Here is a 12841-nt window from a genome sequence, read left to right on the forward strand (position 1 = left end):
TTTGGTTTGAAATACCAGTTTTGAAGATTTTAAAACTGGATGTTATTGATGGGATATTTTGCTGTGTCTGCATTCTGGCTACCTGTGTCTGCCAGCATTATGTGCAAATTGGGAATGCAAGTAGTCTTTTCTTGATGGAAGTATGTCCATTTAAAAAGTTGTTTCCACACATTTAAAGCACCATTGCTGTCAGCTTTCTCCTCTTATTCTCTATTTTTATTTGTTTGCTCCAGCTAAGTCAACGCCCAAGGCATTTCTTTGTCAGTAACATTACAAGTTAATCTTTACAAACAGGGATTCCGTGGAATTAAGGGGGAAAAAGGGGAGCCAGGCCAGCCTGGCCTGGATGGGCTGGATGCCCCTTGCCAATTGGTACAGTATTTCTCTTTCCTACCATCCCTGCATGCGGTTCCTTTGTTTGTAGTCAGTCATTCCCAATGTAAAGTGTTTCTATGAGCAGACTTTACATTGTTCACATAATACATGCATGTGCATGAAAAAACAAGCTTGTTTCACTGATCAAAACGGTGTTGAGAGAGTACGCAATGGAACCTAACACCCAACATTTTGCTCCCACACGGTGGTTTGTGAGTTTGTCTCCTTCCAACATTTGCAATGAATATAATTTTTTCCCCTCAGGACTGCTTGTTTTTGTTTTTCTCCCAAGATGCCTATTGCCTTACTCACTAAGAAAAAAATTCACCTCTGAGCAGAAAACCAGCATAAGGACCATTTACCGTTTACATTTTATGGCTGTGTCTGCATAGGTGTGAATTTTATCCTAACCTGCCCTGAACCATTCTGCACACTTGGCTCCAGTTAAAATCAACAGGAGTTTTGGATGCAAAATGTTTTCAGGATTCAGGCAAGAGATACGTCCATGTAAAGAATGAGATAAATATTGATCTGTCAAAGTTGAATCACAAAGCTTGCCATTCGCAATTAATGGGCCTGATTCTTCAGACCTGATTCATCAGAATGGAGTTTTTGGTACATATCAGGCCTACAGGTCACAATAGTGTTTAAATTTGAAACACAAGACTTACCTGAGCTTTGTAAGAAGATAATGGTCTGCAGCCTGACCCCTCACTGTCTTTGTTATTTAACATTTTCAAGTTAATGGTCTTTTCCCTTGGAACTTACCTCCCTGAAATACACACAATACTCTCCCACTCTATGTTAGCATGAATTCAAATTCCCATCTCTACTAAAATTCTACTTGTTGACCCTCTCCCTTGTACCAATCTGGCAACAATGAGGTGGTTTTTTTTTACATTTATATATATATATATATATATCTCACAGGACATATTAATTTTTCCATTTAAAAATGAACAGTACATACACATTTCCTAAAGGCTTAAGAGAGATTTTTTTTTAATTGTGGGAAATTAAAATTGGTCTGCATGTTCTGATATTGTTTGTTAGCTAAGCACGGTTCTCTTTAGATGAATGTTAAAATTAAATAGATATTATTTCAAGTACAGTTTTTCTAATCTAAATTGTTAGTGGGATTTTAATCTTAAGTACATAGTCCATGTTATATTTTGTTTGCTTCTGATTAATGATAACCATATCTCATATACTTTGTTGGGGGTAATCAAGCATGCCTTCATAACTAAAAAAAAGTGTTCCTCTGCTGTTGCTGTATCACTTATATCTGGAAAATCCTTACATAATTACTGATGAATGAAAAATATTCTTCTGCAGATAGGCAGTTGTCAGGATAAACTGTTAACTGAGCAGTGATCTTTCTTGCTCTAGAAAGCAAGAAGTTCCCATGAGAGTTCAAAAGTTTCTTGTGTTTCTCAGAATTGTTAACAGATAAGAAATCCACCTAAATACCCTTTTAAACACATGGGCCCTGATTTTTCTCATTTACATTTCAGTGTCTTGAGATGCTGAATGCCACTGACTTGTAGAACTTGCCTCATTGCAGGTTCAGTCCTACAAACCAGGAGCAACTTCATTAAATCAGGAATAAGTCAGTTAAAAATGGTGTAATTGAGATCAGAATCTAGTCTTTATCTGGGGCACAGAGGGTGTAAGCAAAAGCAGGGAATGGTAAAAGGAATGGATTAAAGTGGCTGCAGCAAACAGAGTCCAGGTACTGACAAGCATATTACAACCAGCTTGACAGCCAAATGTCTGTCACATACTATAGTCAGCTTCTGTTTTTCCATCCTGTTCCCACTATTGTCAAAACAACTTCAGCTGGTTTCAGTGGCTGTAGGTTCAGTAGTTTTCCTTTTAAAAGCTAAGAATTTTTTTAAAAATCTAAATATCCCCATTGCTGTTTGGATATATATGTCTTCTCACTGAGTTAACTTTGTACCAGGAGCATAAAGCAATACACACCAGATAAAAGTGATACATCATTGTTCATTGATTTTGTATATTCAGCTGTAGAATGTTTTGAATAATAGACTCGCGTTAAAGCCATGCATAGTTCTGCAGGGAGTGAATCCAGTTCAGCTGATTTGATATAGCCTTGATAGCAACAAGCTTAAAGTTATGATACAAATAGATCAGTGTGAGTAGATGCTGTTCAGTCAGGATTAAATTTTCCTCTAAGGAAGGGCAGGATTGTAGGTATTTGCAGTGTAAATACACTTTCTCTCTGTTAGATACTTGGCTTTTTCCTCATCTTGAGTATCATAGAGAATTCTAAATTAGGAGGTAGGAGCTATCAATTAGATAAGAAGGCCTGGTTGTTTCAATAGACACAGTATCAAACTCAACTATGCATTTTTTATCTTTTTTCTTGAAACAGGGGCCAGATGGATTACCAATGCCTGGCTGTTGGCAAAAGGTAAAGTAGGCAAATTAGTTCTGCATACAAGCACTGTCCCTTTTTATTTGGCCTAAGGAGAACCCTATCAGCTCCACAAATATCAGCACTCCAATTTGCTTGAGACTATCTTGTGGACATTTCAGTACACAACAACATAACAAATAAACTCACTGTAAATATTATCTGTGTGATGAAGCTGTCAGATGTAGGAGTTATAACACTGTTTATGCAATTTTAAAACAGTTGCCAGCTAAGTTTCTGGGAAGTCAACAACCTTTGTTCCTCACAGGAAGAACTACATATCTTTCAGCCTTCCATATGGGAAATCAGTTTTACCAAAATGTTCATAATGACCTTCCAAGCCTAGATTTTTCTTGGGTTATCCAAAGGGACAGTGTATCATACTTCTGTTTCCCAGCCCTTCTCACCCTCCAAGGCATTCTCCTGACCCCCAGTTCATTTGTCTTTGTGCTTGTTGCTGTTTTATAGTAGTGCTAAATGATAACATCACTAGGATGGCAATTTCCAGCCATTTATTGGTAGAACCCTGAGAATGGGAGATTTGAAGTCAGTCAGCCTTCAGAATAGACATATCAGGGAAAGGATATTTATTCCTCTCTGAATACCGAGACATGAACCATAAGTGAACTACTGGCTGAATTTTAAGTCAGTGATAAAACTCTGATTGACGTAAATGGGGTAGGATTTCATACCGAACCCATTTCAAAAGTTAATTCTGGAGGGTTATTCTCACACAGTAAAATAAATATCTATTGACCATTTTATTTGAAAATGTCAACTCATGTGAGGAATTGTGGGCCTGCGGGGAAGAGGTACATCTAGCGCTCAAGCCAGGCAGTACCTCGCCAGGTGTGTTAACTGGGAACAGAGTCCATGCCTAAAGCCAGCTAGCTAAAGGAACAGTTAACAGCGCTGTTTTTTCAACAGGACACACTCTAGAGCAGGGATGGGCAAAATACAGCCCGTGGGCCAGATGTGGCCCGCGAGGCCATTCTGTCTGGGCCGCGGGGCCCCTAAAAAAATGTAGAAAATTAATATTTCTCTGCCCTTTGTTCCTGTCAAAAATGACAGGAACGAAGGGCAGTAGGACCCAGGGGAAGCCCGGCAGGCTCCCACACCAGCAGGGCCCTCCCGGCCCCACCCTTCAGCCAGAAGCCCCAGACAGGGTTTCTGGGCTGGGAGCACGTGGCTGCCCCGGCACGGGAAGCTCAGGTAAGTTGGGGCAGGGGGACCCTGGGCAGGGAAGGAGTGCGGAGGGGGGGGGAAGCGGCCCCTCCCCACCCCACCCCACCCCATGCCTGGTGCCCCATGCTGCAGCTGCTTGCAGCCCACGTGGGGCTGCCTGTACCCGCTCCAGACAGCTCCATGTGGGCTGCAAGCACCTGCAGCATGGGGCACTGGTCATGGGATGGGGGAGGGGCCACCTCCCCTCAGTGCTCAGCTTTTCCCTGGGCTCCTTCCCTGGCCAGAAAAAAGTGGCCCCTCACCTACCCCATGGCTGCTGCCCCGCTCTGCAGGCGCTCACAGCCTATGCGGGGATGTCCAGAGCAGACACAGGCAACCCCAGGCAGGCTGCGAGTGGATGCAGCATGGGGCACCGGGCTTGAGGCGGGGAGGGGCTGCTTTCTCCCCCCCTGTGCTCAGCACCACCTTGTAACCCAGCCCCACTGCCAGGCTGGCAGTGGGGCGGGTTACAAGGTGGCTCTGAGCACGGCGAAATGTGGCCCCTCACCCGCCCCATGGCCAGCGCCCTGTGCTGCAGCCACCTGCAGCCCACATGAGGCTGCCAGTGCCTGCTCTAGACAGCCCCGCATGGGCTGTGAGTGGCTGCAGCAGGGAGCGCCAACCATGGGGTGGGCGAGGGGCCACTTTTTCCCATGCTCAGCACCAGCTTCTTCCCTCCTGGCAAGCAGGGGATCGGGGCTGTGCGCTGCTCCCCACCTGTACCGCAGGGCTGGGGGGCACTGGGCATGAGCAGGCAGGGAGCCAGCGGGAGCACAGGGCCTGCACCGGTGTCCTAGGGCCAGTGCCGGTGGGGCCCAGAGCAGGGTGGCAGGAGCGCGGGGTCCCAGCTGGCAAGGGCTCTGTGGAGCTGGGCCAGCTCCCCCCTCCCTGCTGGTGCAGCCCAGCCTGGCTCCATAGACCCCTGCTGGCCTGTGCCCCACCAGTGCTGGCCCTGGGACATTGGTTCCAAGACACTGGGATGTTGGTCCCAAGATGGTGACCAGGGGGCGGGGCACCTGTCAAGGGGTGGGGCACCTGTCAAGGGGCGGGGCTACCCATGTGGCCCTCGACAGCCTGCCAAAACTGGGTAAGCGGCCCTCCATCCAAAATAATTGCCCGCCCCTGCTCTACAGCTAATCCCTTTCCCAGATCGCCCTACAGCAGAGCAGGACACTGTTTAGCCCTGTGTGCAAAACCTAGACAGGGTGTAGGCTAGGCTGAAAAAGATGTTAATTTCTCTTGTGAAAGTTCCATTTCACACCAAAGAAGAAAACCCAAAATGCAGGGCCTGAAGTATTTGTGTAATTCCAAAAGAGCAGATAATAAAGGTGACTATGGTTTCTCTTTAATGAGTGCTTCCCTTAATGCAGGCATTATTCCAGGTGTGGCTCTGTGAAAGTAGGCAAGGTCAAGTCAGGAGCAGATGTCGGACTTGCAGCTACTTGTAATTCTTTTTTTTTTTTCAGTTCTTCAGATTTCAAGGTGACAGCTTTTACAGTGCTATCCATCTTGTTGCTAGAGGGAACCAGAATTTATTGTTTACCTTTCAGGACAATAAATCTTGTTTTCCTTCTGAAGATCAGTCAATATCTATTTATTATTTCTTAGATAATTGGTGACTGAAGTAGATGTGATCATTAAATCAATGTTTCTTACTTTCACAGAGTTTATAGAAAGGGAAGTTGCAGGCATTTTGATCTTTTTTCAGTCAGTAGAAAAAAATACCTAGCAGTGATTATTAGGGACATCCTGAAAGCATACTTACTTTTGCTTTCAGTAATGGATTTGTGTTCACGGTTCTGCCAAATCTTTGTGTATTTGGAATAAAAGTTTGACTGCTAAATAACTAACCTGATCAACTTATGTCTCTTTTTGTCTCTTTTCAGTGATGAATCTAACCTTACAAGCATGAAGTTGTGTATATACTGCTCCACTTTTTGTATTTATAGTTAAAAACTGAAAATTGATTTTACAAGTTTGAGATATGTTTACATGTAGCTGCTTCTACTTGTTTGCAGTTGTCCATGTGTACATCTTTTCTTCACTTACATCTGCAGTTAGTCACTATATAACTGCGTGAAAAACTTGTAGAAACAAAGATTAGTTTCTATATAGAGATGTATCTATACAGAAACTAATCATGGGGATCTTATTATTTCTGTTAATCTTCTTCTTTTCTTTTCATTTCTTTTCTTTTCTTTTTTTTTTCTCTTTTGGCTTGTGGACCTGCATGGACGAGTGCCATGAACTAGTTTACATGAAATTGTGACCAAATATGAGCTAAATGCTATGAAATGTACTGTACCAACTACCATTGGAGTTTACTGACTTAGCTTCCATGTTCATCTTAAACACCATCACTGATCCATGCTACCACACTTGCTTGTACAGACTAAAAAAAAGCATGAATTGTGTGCCAAACCTGCTTGCTATGTGATTACTTCACATGCTAAAATGGCTGCTCACTGTGACCTTTGATTCAAACTGCTGAATTTTTTCCTTTTGTCATCTCAAGGGGGTCACACCATGGCTTATTGCCAAAAAGAGATAAAGCAGAGGAGATTAGAAACAGGTCTTGAATTTTTGGGGAACACAGTTCCAACTGCAGGTGGACGGCTTCCAGTTTTGTGGGTCCTGTGACCCTTTTGGTCAAGAAGGTCGTGCCTATTGATCAGCTTCGGATTTTCTTGCACTGCTCGCAGTCCTGAAGACATTCGAGACAGATGGGTTTTGATATCTGGTCTTGTTGACCATTTAATCAAGAAGAGAAGAGGTTTGAAGAAGAAAGCACACTTGCTTTGCGGTTAGTTTGAACAGGTTACAAAGATGCTGAGTGGATCATTTAATGGCAGACACCACTTGGGACAAGAAGCTTCATGACCTCATTAAAGGATTGACATGCTATGTGTCCCATGTATTGAATTTTGGAATTGCCAAAGGAAAGAGCATCCTTGGGAATGGGGGCGTTGTGTAACACTCCCCTCTTGGGGGTAATGGAACTGATCAGATACATATGCACTGCAGTGTGGTTTTAGGATGATCCCATTTAAATAACACATTTTGTTGAACTTTTCTGCAGTTTTGGAAGCTATGGTTAATGTTTTTCTGCTTTTTCCTCATAAGCATTTCCATAAAAAATACTTTTGGTAATCTAATTGACAATTGTTTTGATGGCTTTGAAGGAATTTCTTCAAATCATTGGTTCCTCTTGTTTCAGTATTATCTGTTCTTACAATATTTGAAGCCTTTTATTCTGAAAAAAAATAAGATTTTACTTTCACAAGCTGATTCATTGACATGATTCTTCTTCTACAGTTGCTGGACATTGTTGCCCAAAGAACATAGAAAAGGAATGAGCCTAAGTGACTGTCATTGTATGGTAGTCACAGTTCACTTTATAAGGTGTAATTATTTTTCCATTTCTGATCAAATGAGTCAGACACAAAAGAAGCGGAGACTAAGTTCTGTTTCTCTACATTCTAATAATTGGAAATGTTAAATTTGGGTATATTTGTAGTTTTAGCTCCGCGAAACTTCTTTTCTTTCACTCACAGTTCTGAGTCTTCATACGGTGCATTTGTGCTCAGATTGAGAGATTATATGAATACATATATTTTTTATCTATTCAGATGATTTTGGGTATTGAGATGATCTCAAACATTTTTATTTAAATTTCTAAAAAGTTTTTCATATGCAGACCAAAACTAAAGTTGCAGAAGAAAAGAGCCTGTCTCCATTCATATGTAGGCACCTTGCCATACCTGGAAAAAGGCATCGTTTGTCACTCAGTAGATTTGTAGCTCTTCTGGAAACGGGGACCTGTCAGATAGGTGGGGGGTTTTTAATACTACATTAGAATCTTTAGTGAATAGACCCTATGCTCTAAGCCTATAGAATATAGGCCCACTATACAGAATGTTATTTTTTATCTTCATTTCAGCATATTAAGCCATATCGAAAATAGCCTTTTAAAGAGAGAAATATATTTCTACAATTTTATATTATAAATAAGGACCTTTTCCATGAAGTTCTTCATCTTATAGTTTCCTACAAAAATGGTCTGCAGGTGTAAACATTTAGCAAAAAAAAAAACCCATCAAGCCATCCTAGCAGCAAGGACCATAACAGAAGTAATATTTTGCTCTGTCTAATCTAACTTCTCAGAAACAACTCCAGCAAACTTAATATTATAATAATTTTTGTATAAAATGGCCTTAGAATTACACAGAGCTGGTATGTGGTGTAATACCTCTGGGTGCCATAGTAGTGACTTTAATAGAAATTTCGCACTCAGAGGTGATTATAAGATCAAAAGCATAAGCAGTATCCCTGCCAGTCACTTCTCAGTTTTATTCTGCATTCCTGACAAAGATTCAGGCTACTCTCTGGGCAGGAATGGAATTCCCTCCATCCAGATCCTGTTGTGGCACACATTGGCTAAGTACATTGTGGATGTGGGGAATTTGCATTTGCCTCGGAAACACTAAACATTGGAAAACACCAGAAAGAAGACTATTGACCAGTCCAATATGGTAATTTCAATTTTCCATTAAGGCATTTTTCCTAGTTACCTTTTATCTTAATGCATAATATAATTTAGCTAATGTTTTTACACCACACATTATAATCTACAAATATGCTTATATGTTGTATTATATAAGAAACTGTGCAAGATGCATATGTCTTTTTTGCAGTATTCTACATGTGCAGAATAAATTTAGGAAGCTTACCATTTAATTCAATGTTTTAGCACCATGAGTTGTAGCAAAATCTTGGAATTGGCCAAAAAAGCAAAACATTTTAAGAAGTAACATGGTAATAAAATACTAATAAATGTGTGTAGTCACACCAGTATTTGCATTTTTTTAAAAATGATATGAGAACCTGAACTTTAAACATCATATTCTGTAAACAAGGAAATGATGAACTTAGTTCTGCTAATTTATAATCACTAGTTTAAAATACCAGTCCATTCAGTTCTGTTGATACCATTTGTGACTTTAAAACATAGAGAAAAATGCAATAATCCTCTAAGTGTGATACAGTCACTGACAGCAGTACACAGAGAACACATATTTATGTAAATTTATTTTTTCCAAAATAAGTTCCTTATCTTTACTCCTTTGAAATAAGGAACTCCCATGAAATAAGGAAGGTTTCTGCTTTCAGTTATTCTTTTTTCCATGTTTTTAAAGCTTTCACTATGGCTAATGCCGGGAAAGCATCATTCCATTGAAATAATAGGATTTTAACAGCAGATACATAGCGTAATCTGACTGGTAGGAGTAATAACAACTGTCACAAATATATATAGACAATTAATGGCAGTGAAAAGGTGCCTACATCATACCAAGTTTTACTGTGGGGAAATCTAAACAGCATGTAGAAAACTTTGATATACAGTACCAAAAAGATCAGGTTGAGTATTTCATACTGTAAAGCACCCTCTGAAGACTTGCAACTTATGTGGTTTAAAAAACACTCATTTTTGGTGCTACTATACCATATATCACAGAGAACCTCCATGTTTTATTATTGTGTTTTATCATCTCATTTTTGTAGCATTCCTTCGATACAGTTTTGTTCTGTGTAATTTGGGAACTGGCTGAAAAGTTTATTGACAAGCCTTTTCAGCTGTAAAACTGTATAGGAAGCATGACTTCACATAAGCTCCATATCCTTCGCTTCTTGTTTTGTTTTGCAATTATTTCTTGTTCCTTTGTTTAGGGTTTTCAGTATATGTTTGGCACCAACTTTCAGATGTTTCATTTACTGAAGCGTAGTGCAGTCGCACCAAGGAGAGTGTGCTAAAGGAACAGTACGTCTGCGAGCGCTGTTTGGAACATGTGATACAAATGACCTCTGTCATCATTTTCATATCTTTGTTGTAGGGACACTTTCTTTCACAAAAGATGTTTTGGACACTGATTTTTATAAAGTAAAGCATGAAACACAGTTGGTGGAACTTTGATGTTAAATGTCATTTTTTAATATATATTTTTTCTTAATTTATTGGTGCTTTTAGTGTCACTGTCTGACATTCTGGTGAGGCAGTATGATTCTGGGCATCCAGCTGTTTCTATATGTTTTCTTTGTCTACCATATAAGTATTATAGAAAAGTTTGAAAAAGGTCAAATCAGCATGTCTGCATTCATAAAAATAAACATGTGCTTTAATAGCTTTAAATGGGCTATTCTCAAAAGTCAGTGTTATGTTCAGCAGAGAAACATTGAAAGTGGAGTTATTAAGCTTTCTACTACTGCAAGCACACAAACTAGTTCATATTTATTGTCTGATTATGACACTGGGACAGATAATACAGCCTTGACTCATGCAAATATTCCTTACACCTTAAAGAGAGGGTGATATGGTGTGGTGAATAGAGCCCTGAACTCATAATCAGGAGACATAGAATCACTTCTTTGAAGTCCACTTTGAAGTCGATTGGAGTTATTCCATACCTTCGCTGGGCCAAGATTTCATCACTAGGTCCTTCTCCCTGCTCTTTCCCTAGCACTTGGGGCAAACTCATGCAAGTCATTTCACCTTCTTGCGTTACAATATCCTTATCAGTAAAATGGGGGAAATACTACAAATCTCCTTTGTATACCCTTTTAAGCTGTATAGATAAAATGGGCTCCAAAAGATCTGGGTAATCATGAGAGAGATTCTGTTGAGTTCAGTGGAACTACTTTGTATAAGTCAGGACTACTTGAGTAAAGGCTGCAGGAATGTTCTCATTCTACTAAGTAAATATAATGCTACAGGACATGCGGAAACTAGCCTTTTCTTTCAAATATCCTTACCTCCACTACCTGGCTATCTTATAGCTTACCTGAAGAGAGCATTTTAGTTTTCACAAAAAAAGAGTATGTCACAAAAATATGGATCTGTACAAGGAAAGAGAAACATAAGCAAGAATGTTGCTCAGTGGTTGTGGCTAATTTCTTTGGCCATTAAAGTAATGCGCCTAATATCTAACTGTTATTTCATAGCCACTTGTTTGTATGTATCTAAGGATTACTGTAGTGTGGAAACGTATTTACTTGGTGGTTGGGGTCATTAAGTGATGTCACAAACAAGTGCCTGGCACCATCATTTCCAATAGAAGTTGAAAAGGATACTCCACAGAACAAGTGGAATTTATGTTTAAAATACTGAGCCCGGAGTGTTATTTGTGCTTTGTTTTGTTTTGTATTTTAAATACATCAAGGTATTGATGCTGCTTTAGAAACAGAGTTGTCTTTCTTTGGAGATCCAGGAGCCTTACTCAACCTGGGACCTATAGTGTTTTATTTGTTTATATTTAACTAAGAAACTGTATGAACTTCCCAGATGCCATTGGTACTTGCACACTTCACTGAGGTATTATTGAAGGGTTTAGCTAGAAAAAGAATGTTTTACATTTATGTGGATGTTCTTATATTATTGTACATGTTTGGGAAAATATAATATTGTGCAACTTACTTTTTTTTTTTAAGATGTATGTATCTGACTTTTTTCCTTTGGAAAATACTATATTTTTATTTGTATTTTTTACTTTTTTAAGTTCATCTATATGTGCAGTTATTTTTATATCACAAATGGTCTCTTGAAAATGCAGTAGAGGAGATAAGGCAAAGAAAAGTAATTTGGTGAGAATTACACTGCTTTTGGGAAAACGTGAGTCTCATGCAATCGATTCTGCTACAGATATTTCGAGTGTCTCATCATTGTAAATATGGCACAAAACCTGTCTTGCCCATTTCAAGGTTTAAATTATCCATTTTCATTTGTTGTTAATTTTCATTTTATTGTGGCCTCTGGCTTCATTGAACCTGATCAAACCGCATGCTTTTGGTTTTGTTTTTAAAATTTCTCCCAGGTTTTCAGTTTTTAATATTGTTTTGTTGTATTTGAGATTTGTACTGGGTTTTTGTTTCTAGCTTGTGAGAAGTTGATCTTCAGAATTATTTTTACACTATTTATGGACTTATTTTCATAATGTAAAAAGTGTGTAATTATTAAAATATTAATCCAGCCATTAATGCTCATTTGCATAGTTATAAAGTTTTCTCGGTGTTCATGCAAGAAATTGTTCTGGTTTCTCTAAACTGAAAAATACTGTATTTAATGTTGAGCCTAAATGTATCTGGAAAGAGAGTGCTGCTCATTCTAGCTACTCTTCACACTTGTTCTATTCCATCAGTGTCACTCAACATGAGGGTTATGAAAAGCAATCTAAAACAAAGCTGCTCCCCTAACTCTTCATATGCCTTTACCCTTCCAAGTCAAATATTTTCTGTCAGCCTCTTGAAACACAGACACAAGTGGATTTTATAAGGTTATCATTTTTACTACTGATATATAGAAATGTAAGGGCAAGATCATAAATGTTTTTAACCTTGAATAAAGGGTTGCCCACCTGAAAAAGCTGAGAAACACTGTCTTACATTAAGTTATTTATTATACTGTCTGTCTGGGGGAGAGACACATCAGAGTATGAGAGCTACAATTTTATTAAATACTAGTAGATAATGTAGGTGAAGTGGCCGTAGCCACTTCAGCTAAGATTGCAAAATAGCTTCTGTTATAAATTACAGTTCTTAGATTAATGTAGTTTTCCAAACACTCTTCTCAGGGAACTAAGATTTTCCATGCTGCTGCGTTACCTAAATGAAAGGTTTTGGGAATGGAGATACTAAGCAAAAATTTCCTATGTACAGTATATTGAGAGAGGAGGCTAAAGAGATGTATTCCTATTATAACAAAACATTTGCTTCCTGTTTTTGGATAGCCATATCACTAAAATGAGTGTCATT

At 39.3% G+C, this 12841-nt stretch overlaps 1 protein-coding gene across 1 annotated transcript in view; it reads left to right on the forward strand.

The window, feature by feature from the left end:
- The window catches only part of LOC106737487 (collagen alpha-1(XXV) chain), a 255493-nt gene extending 243032 nt beyond the window's left edge, over positions 1-12461 (forward strand). The window contains exons 37-38 of the mRNA XM_059722126.1: positions 2774-2812; positions 5926-12461. Of these exons, the coding sequence (XP_059578109.1) occupies positions 2774-2812; positions 5926-5928 (42 nt within the window). The 3' untranslated portion in view covers positions 5929-12461. The remainder of the gene's footprint in view (positions 1-2773; positions 2813-5925) is intronic.
- The last annotated feature ends 380 nt before the right edge of the window (positions 12462-12841 follow it).

The sequence above is a fragment of the Alligator mississippiensis genome, chromosome 2, assembly GCF_030867095.1.
Source record: "Alligator mississippiensis isolate rAllMis1 chromosome 2, rAllMis1, whole genome shotgun sequence".
NCBI classification, from domain to species: Eukaryota; Metazoa; Chordata; order Crocodylia; family Alligatoridae; genus Alligator; species Alligator mississippiensis.